Raw genomic sequence first — 21,359 nt, 5'->3', positions numbered from 1 at the left:
GAACGGGAAAAAAAAAATATTTTAAAAAATATTTAGAGAGAGAAAGACTTGGGTGTAAGTAAGGAGAGGGAGAGAGAAAGAGGAAGGAAAAGATATAGAGCGAGAAACAAGGCGCGGAGAAAGAAGAGAAGGAAGACGAAAGAAGAGAGAGAGAGAGAGAGGGAGGGAGAGAGAGAGAGAGAGAGGGGTTTTATCGTTGTGGTTGTGTTTGCCGATAATCATCTTGGCCGTTTTTCGTAATCGAAATCGCGTTTCGTTAGCTCGCCTGCATTTTAGGGCTAATATATATACACACATATATGTAATATATGTTTGTACTGCTTTTTATTTGAAAATAAGTATAGAAACTGGGAATATATATATATATATATATATATATATATTTTAAAGCAAGACTCAGGAAGAAAATAAGAGCAGCTAAACGCGGATCAATTGATTGCAGATCTTTCTTGCATCCTAACACCGATCTTGAATCCAAGGCATTTTCAGCTCTATTTATTTATCTGATCGAAATTATTGCATTTTCTTGAGCGAAGTGTTTTCCTTCTTGTATAATTTTGTTTGGTGGATGAGATTTAGGGATTGTTTGGATACAGGGATATCCGGGGGTTGAGCTTTTGGATGAGATCCTTGTAGAACCAACGGATTGTAGGAGGCTCGGATCTGTAACCGGGTCGCCGGTCGGGTCAATCATCGCCGGATGAATGTTTCAGGGATCGAGAGGCAAAACGATGAAATGGGTATCATTGCTTAAGGAAATAAAGGAAAAGGTTGGTCTCGCTCAATCCCCTAACCCAACTGCCACTGCAGCCACTGCTGCGTCTTCTTCATCGTCTTCCCCGTCTTCCTTATATGCTCCCGCGAATTTTCAAGACTTCGTTTCATCTCCTTCAAGGTCTTCTTCTTTTCTTCCTCGCGTTCGTAATTTTTTTTTAAAATCTTGATTTATCTATTGTATAATTTTTGTCAACAGTTTATTAATTTGCGGTGAACTGGTGCATTGTCTGGTACTACATTCTCTTTTGTTATTGTCATTTCTTTTGGGATTGATGTGTCAGTTGACTGTAGTTGACATTTATCTACAATGAGCTTCAGAGTATGAGTTTAGATTTGTTTGGTCTTCATAGTGCATTTAGGCGAATTTGGGTAATCGGAACATAGCTTTGGTCGTTAAAGAGTTTTGTTTTTCGTTTTTAAATTATGTTAGACTACTTAATGATGTTTTTTAGCTGCATAGTAAACAGCTTTGCCATGTTAAAAAGTAGTGCTTAATAGTTTTGTGCTCATGCTTGAGAAAATATGTGGAGGTCCCCATTGTTCATTATGTTCACCAACAATAAATTATAGCCTGGTAATTTTGTACTGAAACTAAGGATATTCGGACTTTAGAACTGTAGCTCTGGTGGTGTTAATTAGGAATGCTGTGGTCTGATTCATTGAAGATATCCAGCGGTAGTTTCTTATATTTCGTGTATCTCAGTTCTGAAAAAGGCAATTGTGGAAAGAGTAAGTTTACTTCCACTGGATATTGGATTTTGATGAAGTCTTGGATAATATGCCATTGTATCTATCTTTTTCATAGAACAAGACATTAATAAAAAACTTGGGGATAGGGGGGTGGGATATGAACTTCAAGGTGCCTTTTGATGTAGGAAGCAACTTGTGCCTTTATAGTGGTTAATTGTGGGGAAAATAAACTATAGTGTCAGGGACAGTGCAGCTTATTGACGTTGGTTTGTATTATTTAACCGTAGTTGAGACTATGGTTAACAAGACATGGTCTGAATACTTGCAGTTAGTCAAGTCCAATTTATTTTTACAACTAAATGAATATCTTGGTGGTGGTTAATTACTTCGCTATCCTGTAATTTTTGTTCTCTGACAGGATACCCATTATTTTTAGATCTGGCCCTGTATTGGATTTTTATATCATATCATTCAGGGCTGCCTTGCTCTGTCCCGAAATGGGAGTGAAAAATGTCGAGAGGCTGTTTCCATTTCTTGGTGCATCTGTCTCGAAAAGCTTACCAAATTATGAATGTGAATTTTTGCACTTTTAAAACATTTGTTGAGCAATAAAATCTCTTAATAATAAATGAAATTGCTAATGTTTAATGTTCTACATAACAGTTAAGATTTAATTTAAATGTACATAACCAAATATGCTGCAAATACTTTTTTATTACACAAATATCATTATTGATAATTGAAGTGGTGAGGCTAAAGCCCTATTTTCTCTTCCATGCATAAGTGAAACATGACTCCGAGTTAATGTTCTACTAGTAATTTACTATTGCACACCTGTAGAAATTCTTTCTAGGTAATTCATTACTGTAGAAATCCTGTCTACTTAGATTAGATCACTATCAATTTTGTTTGATATTGTTGTAACCATTTTACTATAGAGATTCTTTATCATTTGTTTTCATTAATATTAAATATGGTCATATCTATAAACAAATAAGCGTTGTTGACCATGTCAATGAATTTCGTTCTTCTTTTCTTGTTTAGAAAAACTTATGAAAATAAAAATTGATCATGTGCAATGCACATATAATCTAAGCTAGTTATTTGAAATTGTTGGTGCTTGAATTTGTTTTTGGAGGAATAAGTTATATGATTTCTTTTCTAGTGACACGTGATATTTTCACATAGTTCCTCTTGTGCCTTCTTTTTGGCTTTTCATGTTTATTTACATGTTCTCATCATTTTGCTTCATTTTGAATTAATATTATATAGCTAATGATTTCTTGAAAAATGAAAAAATTTAATGTTTTGGATACTCTTGTTTTGTGCTTAACTTTCACTGCTTGCTCTTTTTTTTTGAAACAATTTTTGCTTCTTGCTCTTTTTTTTTGAAACAATTTTTGCTTCTTGCTCTTATAATATAGTGTGAAGTATTGGCAGGAATAAACAATCATAATTTTATACTTCTCTGATGAATCACCATTTTTGAATTTGCTTTGATTCTATTGTATGAATCTCTTATATGCATGTGAAAGCAGAGATAAACATGAGCTGGAATTGGACTTCAAAAGATTTTGGGAGGAGTTCCGCTCATCCAGCTCCGAAAAGGTTTTGGTTTATCAGTATTTATATTTTTTATAAATTTAATTATTGATCCTATAAACAAATCATGATGGTTATGGTTCTTCGTTGTTTGTGCAGGAGAAAGAAGCGGCCTTAAATTTTACGGTGGATGCTTTTTGTAGATTAGTGAAGCAGCATGCTAATGTAGATCAGTTAGTTACCATGTATGGAAGCTAATCCTCTTTTCTCTAGTTAAATGCATTGTATAGAAGGGTGCTATCATCTCATGATTGTTTTGAAATTAACGCTATTGTACATTTGCTTTGTGACAGAAATGTAGATTAAGTAATCCTATGACACGGCATTAAGGGTTTAGTTCTGCTTAGTTACAACTCATAGTCATATAACCATTTCTGATCCTTTATCGGTTATGTTTTTCAATAGTTGGGTAAATGTGTTGCCTGCCTCAACGTAACTGTTTTCCATTATTTACATGATATTTTTATGGATTGACAAGACATCTTGGTTCTTGACAATCGTTGCATATTGAATGTTTTATTGGTGGAGCAAAAATTCTCGAAATTGCATTTAGATGTGATGAAAATACTGGTTGACCTGTATTCTTTCGTGATGATCTCTCACTACCTCGTCCTTTATGGTTGGTGGTTGGCCTGGATAGCAAGCAGCGGTAACTTCCTGAAAATTTTCTTGTTTTTGTGATTCATTAGTTCCTTCTGCTTAATCATCAAGATTAACAGTACCATCATAGTTTATTTTGTTCCTTATCTTCATTTACTTTCTGGTTTTGGAGAGGGACTGGAATCCTATATGATCGACAGCCACCTTGCTTCTTTGGTGTTGGGTGCATATTTCTATCCTTAGTTAATAATTATTCTAGATAGTATTCTTCAATTTGACTGGAAGTATGTTGGTTGGTTTGTCCATTTCTGGTCTTGTTCTTGCAGGCATTGTCTAAATGTTCTTCTGCAGTTTCTTGATAACATGTACTTTCTCTTGAAGAATTGCAATTGAAAATCATTTCTTGTATTCTTAGAAGTTTCAGTCAGCTTAGACTGTTGATGCTGCTTTTGGTGATGTACTAGCTTGTTGAATCCATCTACCTTTATCCAAACCGTATATGTCTTTTTCTCTAAAAAAAGTGACTTTGCTGTTGCTTCTTGATGCTTTTGAATAGTATGACTTGTTTTCTCAGATTACTATTTTGTTTGGTTTTAGTATGTTTAACAAACTATGACCAAACTCTGGAAACTCTCCTGGATTGCAGGTTAGTAGAAATACATATATTTTCTTTTGTTGTGGGAAGAGCATTTGTAACAGATATTGAAAAGTTAAAGATCAGCAGCAAGATGAGATCTTTGAATGTAGTAAAAGTTTTACGGTTTTTTTCAGAAGTCACAAAGGTTTGTCCTTTACACCTAAAGCTTATGTTTTTTTCTGTTTCTTTACTGCTTTTCCTCAATTATTTGTTATCTGAAGCTGTATAATTTTCATTTTTTGTAGGATGGTTTTAGTCCTGGTGCAAATCTGTTAACTGCTGTAGAAATCCTGGTATCTGGGGTATGTTATTTTTCTTCTTCATCTTATTAATTCCTCTGAGTGGGAGTATATATTATACTCGTTTCCCATATTCTTAGATTTTCTTCTCAGGACAATCATGGTGTGCTGTTTATCTCAGTACTCTGTTAAATTGGTATTAAAGGGATTTCTTCTGAGGTTCTCAAGTAACTAACATGTTTGACCTGTCTGAAGTGCCTGGAATGATTTTCTGTTTTTGTGATGTATGTCTAGAGAGAGTTTATTTCAAATGATCTGTCTTTTCTATAATGTTTTGCTTCTTTAATCTTAGCACTAACTGCAATTTGATCTCCTTGCAGCCTATTGACAAACAATCGCTCCTGGATTCTGGGATTTTCTGCTGTCTCATACATGTTCTTAATGCCCTTTTGGGTTCAGATGGAACCAATCAAAAGCAAAATAATGCTAATTCTGAAGAAAGATTGGTAGTAGAAAAAGATTATAGTGGTGATATTCTGCAATCACGCCGTCTTGAGGTTTTTTTTTTCCTTCCTTTGTTTGTAAAATTTCATCTTCCCATGATTCTTCTGATTACTTGGGGGCTTAAGGTAGGTCTGTTTATGTGAGTTGAACTCATGACTGTTTATGCCAAAAGGAAAGCATCTTTAGGCATAAAGTTTAAAAAGTATTGAAGTAAGATTCCTGTTTAGTATAAATGGATGTAGTTAGTAATATTAATAAATACGCTCTCTTAGAAATAAATCAGCATCTGTTCCAAGTAAATTAATAATATAAAAATTATTAAATATATAGTATTTATGACAAAATAGAGTGGTAGTTATTAAAAAAAAAAGATAAAATAGAGTGGTAGTTATTTAAAAAAAAAAAGATAAAATAGAGTGGTAGTTACCAAAAAATTAAGTGTATTTATATTAAAGCCTTTTGGATTTAGGAAGAGTCATTAGATGGTAAACCTGGAGGGGCATGCCTTTTCATATTCATTTGGAGCCAAACTACGGAGTATTCTTTGGGTTCTAATGGAGTATGAATTAAAGCTTTCTCGAGCATCCTGTGTTTATATGTTCTTAATTGCTGATTTGATTGGATGGTGACTGTGTGATAATGCGGATAATAATAATTATACTACAGCAATGCTTTTTGGATTAAATGTACTCGTCTATATTAATGCAGGTAGAAGGAAGTGTGGTTCATATCATGAAAGCATTGGCAAGTCATCCTTCAGCAGCGCAGAGTCTGATCGAGGATGATTCGCTTCAGTTGCTTTTTCAAATGGTTGCAAGTGGGTCTTTAGTTGTATTCACTCGGTATAAGGAAGGTCTTGTTCCGCTCCATAGCATACAGCTTCATAGACATGCGATGCAGGTGATGAATTATGCTTAATTTCCACTTTATATCCATTGATAAAATTGGCCCCTGAGATAATTCAGTCGCTGATAAACATAATTCCAATAAGCTTCACAGTCTTAATGTCAAAATTTTATTTATGTTATTTTTTTCTTGTTTTTCCAGATACTTGGTCTTCTTTTGGTCAATGACAATGGGAGCACAGCCAAATATATTCGCAAACATCATCTGGTATGTGTTGAATAACCATTTAGAATCATATGTGAGAAAACTATGTATTGTTTTTTCTTTGCAGTTCCCTTTTTAATCTTTTATTTTTAAACCTACTTTCTCTTAGGATTATTATTTTTTCTCTCTTTTCATAATTATGAGATGGTTACTTGGTGGCATTTCTTACTTCCCTGACAAAGGGTACTAGTATCTGATTTGACTAGTGCAGTGCCGTAATTTACATTGCTCCAATACAGTTACAATTTCAAGAATATGCCAGCTAATTTGCTTTGTATAATTGACAACATGTACATTGTTTTACACAGTGCCAATTATGGAATATGCGAACTTTGCTCAGTGGATTGATTTATCTGATGAAGTTAATAAAGTGGTTCTTGTGAAGTCAACAATTTATAACTTAAAATAATTTCAGCACAGATTTTCCTTCATTATGATTGGTTAACAACGTTACTTTATAGAATTTCGCCGTTCTCGTAGGATCTTCAATTAAAAAATCAAGTTCCTTCATTTACCTAGCAATTGATGCTCTTTCTTATGGTTTGCATCTGTTGTCATGATAAAAATCATGAAATTTAGTGCTCATGATTATGATGCGATCTATATGATCTTATACTGGAAGAAGAACGTCTGCAAAAGAAGATATTACTTAAATGATTAATCAATGTGAGGCCCACCATAGGTTTTGTATACTCAGGGTCTGTTTTTGGGGGGCAAGATAGACTTTATAGAAGTTATCCATAATAATGAATGGTATGTTGATGCTTTTCCGTTCTACTTTATTCCTCTTTACTAAATCTCAATCCTTGATATGTAAATAATTTATATCTTTCATGCATATTTGAGCCAATTCAACATATATCATTATTTTTGTGTTTCCACTTATCAATTAAGAAATTCATAAATCCATTTAATTTGAATTAGACATGTGATCTACTTGGAGTTAGAGTACTATTTTTATTAAAATCTTTATCCTATTTATATTGTACTTATATTCCTTTTTTTTTCCTTTTGAAAAAAATATTACTAATTTTCTATTCAATGAAATTGAAATCTGAACCAAACTCAACGAAAAGCTATATCGAAAAGAAAAGAAAGGAGACTGGTGGAAGGGAAGAGAAGGCTACTATATCTTTTCTCTTGTTTGGATGTTAAAAATAGAAGGAAAACTCTTCATAATTATTTGGTAATTGGGTAAAAAAAAAACATATCTGTGCTATTTTTTGTTTTGTGCTCTAATCATAAAGTTATTTTTGTAGCTGGATAACAACCCTTTTTGTGCCTTTCTAATATCATTCTTCTCTTTTCCCCTTAAAAGGAGGGAAAAGAAATGTCTATTTCTTTAAGGGGAAACTTTATGGGGCAAATTTATTTTTTCTCCATTTGACCCCGATTTTGGGCAAATTTACGGGACAAATTTAAATTTAACTCTCTTTTTATTTTCTCTTCACTATCTAAACTCCCAAGATAAAAAAAATAAAATGATTTCTTTCCCTCCCATCCATTCTCCTCCATTTTCCTCCATCCTAAGTTACCTATGGCATTTCCATAAGATGGTTCATTTAATTTAGGAGAAAACTTCAGCTGTCTCAGGGTTCTCTTTATTGGAATTAGGAACCTCTTAGTCTATCCAAATCTGTATCTTAAGATTTCCTTTCTCCCATGTAGTACTGTTTCTTGATTAAATTATTAACTTAGTTTTAAAGTTCCATTTTGTCATGTCATCAATAAAATTTTTTTCTTGTTATTTAGATTATTTTTACTAATGATTTACTTTTCCCATTTGCAGATAAAAGTTCTTTTAATGGCTGTTAAAGATTTTAATCCAGATTGTGGTGATTCAGCCTATACTATGGGCATTGTGGACTTGTTACTTGAATGTGTGGAATTGTCATATAGGCCTGGTAATTAGCTAATGATGTTTTTCCTTATAAGTGTCAAAAGTAATTGCTCTAAGATTTCTGCTCACATATCATAACAATTTTATTGGTTTGGCTCTTGGAACTAAGAAATTTCCTTAGTAACTTTGGTATTTTGGGATCTTGAGGGATTTTTCGTTTTGGAAAATTCTTTTTAGTTTTTATTTCTAAATTCATATATGTACTTGTATGCTAAAGCATATATATTTGTTGAAAATGAGTAGGTGGTCTAGAAAATGATGGTGAAAATAAAATTGACTTTGTATTGTTTTCAAAAGCATGCCACATTTTAACTACCATATTTTAGAACAAATATGAATTATTATTTTTTTCTACAACTAAACAGGGCCTTAGATTTTTACTAGTTCTATGGCTGCTAATTTATTTCAGTTTTGATTTGTAGAGGCTGGTGGTATCAGGCTCAGGGAGGATATACATAATGCCCATGGTTATCAATTTCTTGTTCAGTTTGCACTAGTTCTGTCCTCCATGCCGCAGAGCCGGGGCATTGTATCTATTAATTCCAGGTCTCCTTCGGAACAAAATTGCAGTCCAGAAGGTTCTCGTGCATTTCTCGATGAAGCAGAAGAGGATGCCCCTAGAAAAGAGGACCTTTCTCCACTGTATCTTTCACCGTCATTGTCCAGGTTGCTTGATGTTCTTGTTACCTTAGCTCAAACTGGTCCAGCTGAGCAGTCTGGAGGAAGGGGTTCCAGGTTGTCCCAAGCTAAGACTAGTGGCCATAGCAGAAGCCATCAATCATCAATTGATAGGCTCGGTGATGAAATTTGGGAACAAGGTAATAGCAAAGTGAAAGACCTTGAAGCAGTCCAAATGTTGCAAGACATCTTCCTCAAGGCAGACAACAGGGATCTGCAGGCAGAAGTATTAAATAGAATGTTTAAGATATTTTCAAGTCATCTTGACAACTATAACTTGTGTCAGCAATTACGGACAGTTCCACTTCTTATCTTGAACATGGCTGGTTTCCCTCCATCGTTGCAAGAGATCATCTTAAAAATTCTAGAATATGCTGTGACTGTTGTGAATTGTGTTCCAGAGCAAGAATTGCTGTCACTTTGTTGCTTATTGCAGCAACCAATTGCATCAGAATTGAAGCACACAATACTCTCTTTCTTTGTAAAGCTCCTATCTTTTGATCAACAGTACAAGAAAGTCCTGCGAGAGGTTGGCGTGCTGGAAGTACTATTGGATGATCTGAAGCAGCACAAGTTTCTTCTGGGCCCAGACAATCATGGTGTTAACCCTAATCAGTTAGAAAAAAAATCCAGTTCAAGCAGCTTCAAGAAACACTTGGACAGTAAGGACGTTATCATCACTTCTCCCAAGTTAATGGAATCTGGTTCAGGAAAGTTTCCTATTTTTGAAGTTGAGCTTACAATAGCTGTTGCATGGGATTGTATGATCTCTTTGTTAAAGAAAGCTGAAGCCAATCAAACAGCATTCCGTTCGGCTAATGGTGTGACCACTATTCTTCCTTTCTTGGTTTCTAATACTCATCGTCCTGGAGTTCTTCGGATATTGTCATGCTTAATTACTGAAGATGTTAAACAGGTTAGTAAGTGTAAAATTTTTGCTTGTATCTTTGAATTAGGTCAAATATTTAAGGTTTTTGTTTTCACTATGTAATCCTGTGTCTTTTCATTGTTGGAATGTACTTTATTTGAAGCAATTTAACATTCAATGGTCTTTGTAGTCTTACATGTGTCTTGCATAGGCAAATATCATATTATTACTGCATTATTTTTACTTGGTATAACAGACAAACGTCATATCTGTTTTATTAGGTTCATCATGAAGAATTGGGTGTGGTTCTTGAAGTTCTGAAGAGTGGAATGGTTACAAGTGTATCGGGACATCAGTACAGGCTTCAAAACGATGCAAAATGTGATACAATGGGAGCCTTGTGGCGTATTCTTGGAGTCAATAGTTCTGCTCAGAGGATATTTGGGGAAGCCACTGGGTTTTCTCTTCTGTTGACTACTCTCCACAGTTTTCAAGGTGATGGAGGGCAAACAGATGAATCTCCTTTAGTAGTTTACATCAAGGTGTTTACGTACTTATTGCGCCTCATCACAGCTGGGGTGACTGATAGTTCCATTAATAGGACAAAATTGCATGCTATTATATCATCACAAACTTTTTATGACCTGCTTCTGGAGTCTGGCTTGTTATCTGTGGAGTGTGAAAAACAAGTGATACAACTGCTGTTAGAACTTGCTCTTGAAATTGTGCTCCCACCATTCCTGACTTCAGAGACTGCAAAATCATCTGATATGATTGAAACTGAATCAGCTTGTTTCCTTCTGACAACACCATCTGGCTTGTTCAATCCTGATAAGGAACGGGTGTACAATGCTGGTGCGATAAGAGTGTTAATCCGTTCATTGTTGCTTTTCACCCCAAAGGTGCAGTTAGAATTATTGAATCTTATTGAAAAGCTTGCTCGTGCTGGGGCCTTCAATCAGGAAAACCTCACCTCTGTTGGTGAGAAATGACTGTTCGAACATTTTTTGTCTTTTCATTGATTCGTGACTAATATCTTCTCACTATTTACATTTCTCAATATAATTAGGTTGCGTTGAGCTTCTGTTGGAGACAATCCACCCTTTTCTTTCAGGTTCATCTCCCTTACTTTCTTATGCTCTGAAGATTGTTGAAGTTCTTGGATCATACAGGTAGGAACTTTGACCATTCCTTCTGACTATATCTTTCTGATCTGTTTCTCAATGTTTTTTTAAATTCTATTTCACTTGTTATATAAGTTTGATATTTTTGATGATAGGTTGTCAACATCCGAACTTAGAGTGCTCATTAGATATATTCTGCAAATGAGGCTAATGAATTCAGGTCATGTTATTGTTGATATGATGGAAAGGCTGATTCTCACTGAAGATACTATCTCAGAAAATGTTTCTTTGGCTCCATTTGTGGAAATGGACATGAGCAAGGTTGGGCATGCTTCTATTCAGGTGTCTTTGGGAGAACGGTCTTGGCCTCCAGCTGCTGGTTATTCATTTGTTTGTTGGTTTCAGTTTCGAAATTTTTTGACTACACAAGGGAAAGAAACAGAGCCTCTTAAAGCTGGCTCTTCGAAGAGACGAGGCACCTCTGTTGGGCAGCAACATGAGCGGCATATTTTCCGGATATTTTCTGTTGGTGCTGTGAATAATGAGAATTCATTCTTTGCAGAGCTTTATCTTCAGGAGGATGGTGTTTTGACTCTTGCTACTAGCAACTCTTCCTCTTTATCATTTTCTGGAATAGAACTGGAAGAAGGCAGGTGGCATCACCTTGCTGTTGTTCATAGTAAGCCCAATGCTCTCGCTGGACTTTTTCAAGCAAGTGTTGCTTATGTCTATCTTGATGGAAAGCTGAGACACACAGGGAAACTTGGATATTCTCCATCTCCTGTTGGGAAACCTTTGCAGGTGATCATTGGGACCCCATCGACTTGTGCAAAAGTTAGTGATTTGATGTGGAAAGTCCGTTCATGTTATCTTTTTGAGGAGGTGCTCGCATCAGGTTGTATTTGTTTCATGTACATTCTTGGTAGAGGATATAGAGGGCTGTTCCAGGATTCAGATATTCTGCGATTTGTTCCTAATCAGGCGTGTGGTGGTGGTAGCATGGCCATCTTGGACGCCTTAGATGCTGACTTGCCTTCAGCTTCTAACCTGCAGAAACTAGATAGCATTAACAAGTTAGGGGACTCTAAGGCAGATGGCAGTGGGATTGTTTGGGATCTGGAGAGACTTGGAAACCTTTCCTTGCAACTTTCTGGGAAGAAACTTATATTTGCATTTGATGGAACATGCACTGAGGTTTTTCGTGCATCTGGAAATTTTTCTTTGCTCAATCTGGTCGATCCTATGTCAGCTGCAGCTTCTCCAATTGGAGGTAATATGACTGATTTTTCTGCTTCATAATTAAATTTTAGTAATTCATTTTTCCTCATGCATTTTTTTGGTTTATATTCTCTTTTCTAATCTTTTGCAGGTATCCCGCGTTTTGGGCGTCTGCATGGAGATACTTATGTCTGTAGGCAGTGTGTGATTGGTGATACCATCCGCCCTGTTGGTGGGATGGCTGTTGTTTTGGTCCTTGTTGAAGCTGCTGAAACAAGGGATATGCTCCACATGGCCCTCACGTTGCTTGCCTGTGCACTTCATCAGAATCCTCAGAATGTCAAAGATATGCAAACATACCGGGGATACCATTTACTAGCTCTGTTTCTGCGTCGAAGGATGTCATTGTTTGACATGCAATCTCTTGAGATCTTTTTCCAGATTGCTGCTTGTGAAGCTTCATTTTCCGAACCAAAGAAGTTGGATAACCTTCAAACCACTTTGTCATCTTCTGAAACAATGCAGGAAACCAGCTTTGAGGACCTTAGTTTGTCAAAGTTTCGTGATGAAAGCTGTTCAGTTGGATCTCATGGAGATATGGATGATTTTTCTTTACAGAAAGACTCATTTAGTCATATTTCTGAGCTCGAAAATGCTGATATCCCGGTTGAAACCTCGAATTGCATAGTCTTGTCCAATGCAGATATGGTTGAGCATGTTTTGTTGGACTGGACTTTGTGGGTAACAGCCCCTGTTTCCATTCAGATTGCACTGCTGGGTTTTCTTGAGCATCTTGTGTCGATGCACTGGTACAGGAATCATAACTTGACAGTTCTTCGTCGAATCAACCTGGTTCAACATTTACTAGTGACACTACAGCGTGGAGATGTGGAAGTTCCTGTTCTGGAAAAATTGGTTGTGCTGCTTGGGGTCATTTTAGAAGATGGGTTTCTGGCTTCTGAGCTTGAGCATGTGGTTCGGTTTGTGATTATGACATTTGATCCACCTGAAATAAAACCGCGGCATTCAATTTTGCGTGAGTCAATGGGGAAGCATGTAATAGTAAGAAACATGTTGCTAGAAATGCTTATTGATCTTCAAGTAACCATAAAAGCAGAGGAGTTGCTTGAGCAGTGGCACAAGATTGTTTCATCCAAATTGATAACATATTTTCTTGATGAAGCTGTTCATCCAACAAGTATGAGATGGATCATGACTCTTCTTGGTGTGTGTCTTGCTTCTTCTCCAACATTTGCCCTTAAATTTCGCACTAGTGGAGGTTACCAAGGTTTGATGCGAGTGCTTCAAAGTTTTTACGATTCCCCAGATATATACTACATTTTGTTCTGCCTGATATTTGAGAAGCCTGTTTATCCAAGACTACCAGAAGTCCGTATGCTCGATTTTCACGCATTAATTCCAAGTGATGGAAGTTACTTAGAGTTGAAATTTGTAGAACTTTTGGAATCAGTTATTGCTATGGCAAAATCTACTTTTGATCGGTTGAGCATGCAGTCAATGCTTGCCCATGAAACTGGAAATCTTTCCCAGGTTGGTGCTAGCCTTGTGGCAGAGCTTGTGGATGGAAATGCAGACATGGCCGGAGAGCTTCAGGGGGAAGCTTTGATGCATAAAACATATGCAGCACGCTTAATGGGTGGGGAAGCATCTGCGCCTGCTGCTGCTACTTCAGTTCTCAGATTCATGGTTGATCTTGCAAAAATGTGCCCTCCATTTTCGGTTGTTTGTAGACGGGCAGAGTATCTTGAAAGCTGTGTTGATCTTTATTTTTCTTGTGTTAGGTTTGTTTTTGGATGCTTTCTGCTTAGTAATTAATTTCTTCGAAACTATGAATTTTTTGGCTTACTGAGCGTGGAACAGGTTCTGAAATAATAAAATGCTTTATAATTTCTATTGTGATTTCTGACTTTATTCCTGCTTCAGAAATCTGGTATTTCACCTTGCTGAACTTTTGTACTGTTTTGCAGGGCTGCCTATGCAGTGAAGATGGCAAAACAACTCTCTGAAAAGACAGAAGAAAAGAATTTGAATGATTGTGATGATACCAGCTCACAGAATACTTTGTCTTGTTTGCCTCATGACCAGGAGCAGTCTGTTAAAACTTCAATCAGCATCGGAAGCTTTCCACAGGGACAGGTCAGCTCAAGTTCTGAAGATATGCCCCTGGCCTCAAACTATACAGCTGATGATAAAGTAGAGACCAATGTTTCAATGTCCCAGCAGGAATTAAATAGATCAGGTCAAGAAGACGTGCAAGCTATTCAGATCTTAGATGCTGATAATGTTGATCAGATATCTGCCACCTCAAGCTCCATTGGATCAAGCTTCCGTAATATCAAAGTTGCTCTGGATCTCCCTCAGCCAATGGATTCTCATAGTTCTGTTTCTGTTGCATTTGAAGATTCTCCCCTTTTATCTGAGAAATCTCATTCAAGAATCCCGATCACGGCATCACCATCTCCAGTAGTTGCATTGACCTCTTGGTTAAGTGCTAACCATAGTGAATCTAAAGCTCCATTTGCTACACCTTCCCAGGAGTCTTTTGTTTCTGCCAGTGAATCTGATCCATCTTCTGAACTAAAATCTTGTTCTCAAAGTTCATCCTCTGCCAATGCATTTTTTACAGTCAGTCCAAAGCTTCTTCTTGAATTGGATGATTCTGGCTATGGTGGCGGCCCTTGTTCTGCTGGTGCGACTGCTGTGTTAGATTTCATGGCAGAAGTACTTGCTGATCTAATGACTGAGCAGATGAAAGCAGCACAGGTGTTAGAGAGTATTTTGGAAATGGTTCCTTTACATGTTGATGCTGATTCTGTGTTAGTTTTTCAAGGTTTGTGCCTTAGTAGGCTGATGAACTTTCTTGAAAGACGTCTTTTGCGTGATGATGAAGAAGATGAGAAAAAGTTAGACAAGAGCAAATGGTCATCGAACTTAGATGCACTTTGCTGGATGATTGTGGATCGTGTATATATGGGTGCTTTTCCTCAGCCAGCTGGTTTATTGAAGACTCTAGAATTTTTACTATCAATGCTGCAATTGGCAAACAAAGATGGTCGGATTGAAGAAGCAGCTCCCATGGGAAAGGGTCTTTTATCTATTGCCAGGGGAAGCAGGCAACTTGATGCTTATATCCATTCAATTCTTAAGAATACGAATAGAATGATACTATATTGTTTCCTACCATCATTCTTGATCACCATAGGAGAGGAAGATCTCCTCTCATGCTTAGGTTTGCTTGTCGAACCTAAGAAGAGACAACCCTCAAATTCTTCACAAGATGAGCCAGGAATTGATATCTATACTGTTTTGCAATTATTAGTTGCTCACCGGCGAATTATTTTCTGTCCCAGCAATCTTGATACTGATTTAAATTGCTGTCTTTGTGTAAATTTAATCTCTCTTCTTCATGACCAAAGGAGAAATGTGCAGACCATGGCACTGGATATCGTTAAGTACTTGTTGGTGCATCGTAGGGCTGCACTTGAAGATTTACTTGTCTCTAAGCCAAATCAAGGACAGCACCTCGATGTTCTCCATGGTGGTTTTGACAAACTGTTGACAAGAAGCTTGTCAGATTTCTTTGAGTGGCTTCAGGGCTCTGAACATATTGTAAATAAGGTATTGGAGCAATGTGCTGCCATTATGTGGGTACAGTATATTGCTGGGTCAGCCAAATTTCCTGGAGTGAGAATTAAGGGTATGGAGGGTCGTCGTAAACGGGAAATGGGAAGAAGGTTACGAGATATTTCAAAAGTAGATCTAAGACACTGGGAGCAGGTAAATGAAAGAAGGTACGCACTTGAGGTTGTGCGTGATGCAATGTCTACTGAGTTGAGAGTTGTCCGTCAAGACAAGTATGGATGGGTCCTTCATGCTGAGAGTGAGTGGCAAACCCATCTTCAACAACTTGTGCATGAGCGTGGAATATTTCCTATGCACAAATCCTCTTCACCTGAAGATCCTGAGTGGCAGCTTTGTCCCATTGAAGGTCCATACAGGAAGCGCAAAAAGGTTGAACGCTGTAAGTTAAAAATTGATAGCATTCAGAATGTTCTCGATGGGGGATTGGAACTAAGAGAGATTGAGCTACCCAAAGCGAAGAATGATGATGGTCCAGATGCATCCGATACTGAATCTGAACCATATTTCCAACTTTTTAGTGACAGTGACAAACAGAATGGTATTGACAGTGAGCTGTATGATGAATCATTTTTTAAAGATTCAGATGATGTTAAAGATGTAGATTCTGTTAGAAACGGTTGGAATGATGATAGAGCTAGTAGTATAAATGAAGCAAGTCTTCATTCTGCACTTGACTTTGGTGGCAAGTCCAGTGCAGCATCTGTCCCAATAACAGACAGCATGCAAGGAAGATCTGAACCAGGATCTCCTAAGCAGTCATCTTTTGGTAAAATGGATGAACTCAGGGTTACTGAGGATAAATCAGATAAGGAGCTGAATGATAATGGTGAATACTTAATAAGACCTTATTTGGAACCTCTTGAAAAGATAAGATTCAGATATAACTGCGAACGTGTTGTTGGCCTTGACAAGCATGATGGTATATTTTTGATAGGGGAACTTTGTTTGTACATCATAGAGAACTTTTATATCGATGATTCTGGGTATATATGTGAGAAGGAATGTGAAGATGAACTCTCTGTTATTGATCAGGCATTGGGTGTAAAGAAGGATACTACTTGCAGTCTGGATTTCCAGTCGAAGTCTATCATCTCCTGGAGCACAACAGTAAAGACAGGGGTTGGGGGGAGGGCATGGGCTTACAATGGTGGTGCTTGGGGAAAGGAGAAAGTGTGTACAAGTGGTAATATACCTCATCCTTGGCGTATGTGGAAGCTTAACAGTGTTCATGAAATTCTGAAGCGTGATTACCAGCTGCGTCCTGTTGCTGTTGAGATTTTCAGCATGGATGGATGTAATGATCTCCTTGTGTTCCACAAAAAGGAGAGAGAAGAAGTGTTCAAAAATCTGGTTGCTATGAATCTTCCTAGGAACAGCATGTATGACGTTAATCTTCCCGTCTATTCAATCTTTCTGACTTTCTTTTTGCATTTTCTTCTTTTTCTTAAGGTCTTTTTTTAAGTATTTGGAAGATGCTGAACTGTAAGCTAACAGCTCGGTGTCAAGTTTACTTGTTCATAGATAGTGAACTTTGCTCGTCTCTGAGATTTTGAACTCTCTGAACTGGCTTTTAGCAGTTTGGTAGTTCATCCAAGTGGGAGGCAAAAAATCAAGCACTGTTTTTTTTGAGAGTCCACCTATTTGAAGTTCAATTCTTTAATCATAATTTTTATCACGAATATCCAAGATACCTTCCTCTGTTTTTTCTTAGAAACCTTTCAGTCAAATCAAGCCTTTATTGACTATCTGTTGAATAAGCTTGAGCAATCAGTCTTATAGTCAAAATAATTGATCTAAGCCAAGATGAACACATGTAAAATTGCTAATAAGGTCAAGCTCCACACGGAGTTTCAATTGTTAGCTTGAATGCTTAACCAAGCTAAAATTCATCATCTTTGGTCTAGCTTGTGTCTCACTCTGCACCCTGCAACCTTAGATGCTTCTAAAAGCATCTAAGGTTATGCATTTGTGCTGATATCTTCTTGTTGAAATTTCAAACTAATGTAGAAGGTTGTCTTTATTTTACACACTGCTAATAAAGCCTCGGACAGTGGCTTCTCTATGTGTGCTGCTACAAAAGTTAAATTTGTCTTAAGCATTCCTCATGCAGCTGCTTTATTTTCTCTTTGTTTATTCATATCGCATCATCATTCACATTGTGGCTGTGATTTTCTTGCAAATTCATTCAATCATGTAAATTTGTGCTTATTCCTTCAAAATTTTACAAAAGCTGATTGAATTTGAAATTCTTTTATGTCAGGTTGGACACAACTATTTCAGGATCAACAAAGCAAGAAAGCAGTGAGGGGGGACGTCTCTTTAAAATAATGGCCAAATCATTCTCGAAAAGGTGGCAAAATGGGGAAATTAGTAATTTCCAGTACCTGATGCATCTCAATACCTTGGCAGGACGTGGATATAGTGATCTTACCCAATATCCTGTGTTTCCATGGGTTCTTGCGGATTATGAAAGTGGAAATCTGGATTTATCAGATCCAAAAACATTTCGCAAGCTTGAGAAACCAATGGGCTGCCAGACAGCTGAGGGCGAAGAGGAATTTAGGAAAAGGTCAGTTCTCATGATTGTAGCTCAGTGATTGAGTTTTACTGCTTTCGTTTCCTTAAGATCATTTTCCTTTTTTATCCACTGTGTTTTATTAACACAGTTTATATGGCGCTTTTATGTTATTGATTATTGTTTTAATTTCTCTACATTTTTCAGATATGAGAGCTGGGATGATCCAGAAGTTCCGAAATTTCATTATGGTTCCCATTATTCAAGTGCTGGCATTGTCTTATTTTATCTTCTCCGGCTGCCTCCGTTCAGTGCAGAAAACCAGAAGCTACAGGGTGGTCAGTTTGATCATGCTGATCGCCTTTTCAACAGTGTCAGAGATACTTGGTTAAGTGCAGCTGGGAAGGGTAACACATCAGATGTGAAAGAATTGATTCCTGAATTCTTCTACCTCCCTGAGTTTTTGGAAAATCGGTTCAATTTTGACTTGGGAGAGAAGCAGTCGGGGGAGAAGGTCTGTATTTGTCAAGATTAATTACATTTTAGATCATTTCAGAAATATTTTCTTGTTTGGTAATTTGCTGATGCTGAATTTTGTTGTATTTTTAGGTTGGTGATGTCATTTTACCTCCTTGGGCCAAAGGCAGTGCTCGGGAATTCATCAGGAAGCATAGGGAAGCATTGGAGTCGGATTATGTTTCAGAAAACCTCCATCACTGGATAGATCTCATATTTGGATACAAACAGAGGGGAAAGGTACAGATTGTTAAATAAAATTCTTATGTTTCTTTATGAATTGCAGAATTCACAGCTATCATCCAGCTTCAAAATTGCCAAGTTGACTATCTTTTTGATGCATAGTTCTACATATCCTGTCAATTCTCCATTGTGTTTGATATCTTATCCTCCCCTTTTGCTCAGGATCCTGTCAAAGTGCCACCTGTATACTTTTTCTATATACTAAAATATCATGTGTGAAGGTTTAGCTGTGTTTTAGGTTCTGTTGAAGAACACTATGAGCTGGACGCTTGTTATTGCATTGGCTTCTATTGATGCTTCTCCATATGAGTATTTGGCTGCTTGTTTGTTGTTTTCCTGTTTTTATCTAACTTATAAAGATTCTTGTAGGTAAGTTATTGGTGGATTGGGTCATTTGACTTCTGCACTTAGCCCATGCGTCCACAATCTCTTATCACTTCACTATGGCACATATATTTATCAGCTTAGCTTATTTCTTCATAATTAGTTTATTTATTTCCTGATCACAAAACATTTTATTCCTTTTATTATTGACAGGCAGCTGAGGAAGCAGTTAATGTTTTCTATCATTACACTTACGAGGGTAGTGTTGACATAGACTCTGTTACAGATCCCGCAATGAAAGCCTCCATTCTTGCTCAAATTAATCATTTTGGTCAGACCCCGAAGCAACTATTCCAAAAACCACATGTAAAAAGGAAGGCCGACAGAAAGCTTACTCCACATCCTCTTAAGCATTCGATCCATCTTGTTCCTCATGAAGTACGTAAATACTCGTCTTCTGTTACTCAGATCATCACTTCCCACGAAAAAGTTCTCGTGGCAGGAACAAATTGTTTTCTTAAACCAAGGACATATACGAAATATGTTGCATGGGGTTTCCCTGACCGTAGTTTGAGATTTTTGACCTATGATCAAGACAAACTTCTCTCGACACATGAAAATCTTCATGAGGGTAACCAGATTCAGTGCGCTGGTGTTAGTCACGATGGTCACATTTTGGTCACTGGAGCTGATGATGGTCTGGTATCTGTTTGGAGAATCAGCAAAGGTGGGCCTCGTGTTGTACGGTGCTTGCGGTTAGAAAAGGCTCTTTGTGCCCATACTGCCAAAATTACATGTATTCATGTCAGCCAACCTTACATGCTTATTGTGAGTGGATCAGATGACTGTACAGTTATTATATGGGATCTCAGTTCTTTGGGTTTTGTGAGGCAGCTTTCGGAATTCCCAGCGCCTATTTCAGCAATTTATGTTAATGATTTGACTGCAGAAATTATGACGGCAGCTGGAATTTTGCTTGCTGTTTGGAGTATCAATGGGGACTGTCTTGCCGTGGTGAACACATCACAGCTGCCATCTGATTCCATTCTCTCAGTAACGAGTTCTACATCCTCTGATTGGTTAGAAACAAAATGGTATGTGACGGGCCACCAGAGTGGGGCTGTTAAAGTGTGGCATATGATTCACTATACTGATCCATTGAATACCCAGTCTAGAACAACAAACACTGGGATAGCTGGGTTAAATTTGGGTGATAAGGCACCAGAGTACAGATTGGTTCTCCACAAGGTACTGAAGTTCCACAAGCAACCAGTGACGGCCCTCCATCTAACGAGTGACCTGAAGCAGCTACTTACTGGAGATTCTGGGGGCCATTTAGTATCTTGGACGTTGCCAGATGAGACCCTGAAAGCTTCATTTAACAAGGGGTAACAATGGAAAATAACACGTAACAAGATAATCTATATTCTTCCAGCAGCCATCGATTCTTTATTGGAAACCTTATCGGGTTTGCTAGGCCATCCATTCTCTGGAGGTAGAATGGATTCTTCGTTAATATGACATGGAAACCGAAAGGAAAGGGCTGGCCACTGGCCAGGGGTTGAAACCGGACAAGCAAAGACAGTAAAAGGAAGATGAACCTCTAACAAGTGTCTGATAAGATTTGACTGGAACGAGGTCCAGACCATACTGTATGTGCCATTTGGCTCGAGCTCCTAACACCCGTGGGAAGGGACGGGGTGCTCTTTGTTGTATCTAAGGCTGAGTGAAGGACGTTATGTGGTTTTGAGATACGAATCTAGACTACAACTGGTATTTTTGATGTAAATAGACGGGGAAAGTTTTAACTAACAAAGTGTGCAATCAGGCTGTATAGCAAAAATGTATGCCGGGAGTGGGTAATTATGATGAATTAGTTGAGTGTATTCTTTTTTTTTTTCGCGTAATGCGGCTGGGCAACCGCCGCCCATTTATGCACTCTTTCAACATTGTTGGTCTGCTTTCTAGATAATCAAAGGTCACGGTGTTCTTCAAGCAAAAGACAGAATGAGGTTACATGTGTTCTCTTGCCTTGTTCTATCTGTTTTTCTATGTGGGCATAGAATATCTGGGGGGTAAAATTACAAGGAGCTTCCTGGGGTTATGGTTCGAAATGATTACCATAATCTTTATTGATTCAGTAAAAACATA

The 21,359-nt window shown here is 37.4% G+C and overlaps 1 protein-coding gene across 3 annotated transcripts; it reads left to right on the top strand.

Moving 5' to 3' along the window:
- Positions 1 to 57: 57 nt before the first annotated feature.
- On the top strand, positions 58 to 21,209 carry LOC110814730 (protein SPIRRIG-like). 3 transcript variants are annotated; one of them, XM_088216845.1, is made up of 20 exons: positions 58 to 479; positions 597 to 895; positions 3,006 to 3,075; positions 3,169 to 3,254; positions 4,316 to 4,451; positions 4,552 to 4,608; positions 4,926 to 5,102; positions 5,758 to 5,949; positions 6,097 to 6,162; positions 7,949 to 8,063; positions 8,482 to 9,653; positions 9,887 to 10,586; positions 10,675 to 10,777; positions 10,885 to 11,999; positions 12,099 to 13,749; positions 13,936 to 16,989; positions 17,871 to 18,179; positions 18,333 to 18,639; positions 18,735 to 18,881; positions 19,422 to 21,209. In XM_088216845.1, exons 2-20 carry the CDS (start codon positions 705 to 707, stop codon positions 20,598 to 20,600), a joined length of 10,827 nt encoding a protein of 3,608 aa, XP_088072971.1. In that variant the 5' UTR covers positions 58 to 479; positions 597 to 704; the 3' UTR covers positions 20,601 to 21,209. The 3 variants fall into 3 exon arrangements, with proteins under 3 accessions (XP_088072971.1, XP_088072972.1, XP_088072973.1); XM_088216846.1 differs by lacking the exon at positions 58 to 479 and having other exon boundaries at positions 505 to 895; XM_088216847.1 differs by lacking the exons at positions 58 to 479; positions 597 to 895; positions 3,006 to 3,075; ... (4 more) ...; positions 5,758 to 5,949; positions 6,097 to 6,162 and having other exon boundaries at positions 7,955 to 8,063; positions 8,484 to 9,653.
- Positions 21,210 to 21,359: the final 150 nt, after the last annotated feature.

Source organism: Carica papaya, chromosome 3, assembly GCF_054855325.1.
Source record: "Carica papaya isolate Zhongbai chromosome 3, ASM5485532v1, whole genome shotgun sequence".
NCBI lineage: Eukaryota > Viridiplantae > Streptophyta > Magnoliopsida > Brassicales > Caricaceae > Carica > Carica papaya.
Note: the sequence above shows the minus strand (reverse complement) of the source record. Positions and strands in the feature narration are given on the sequence as shown.

Coding starts and splice junctions, on each gene's coding strand:
- LOC110814730 (XM_088216845.1), top strand. CDS start 705: ATGTTTCAGGGATCGAGAGGCAAAACGATGAAATGGGTATCATTGCTT. Junction 4,609..4,925: donor TAGAAATCCTGGTATCTGGG/GTATGTTATTTT, acceptor ATCTCCTTGCAG/CCTATTGACAAACAATCGCT. Junction 18,640..18,734: donor AGAAGCAGTCGGGGGAGAAG/GTCTGTATTTGT, acceptor TTGTATTTTTAG/GTTGGTGATGTCATTTTACC.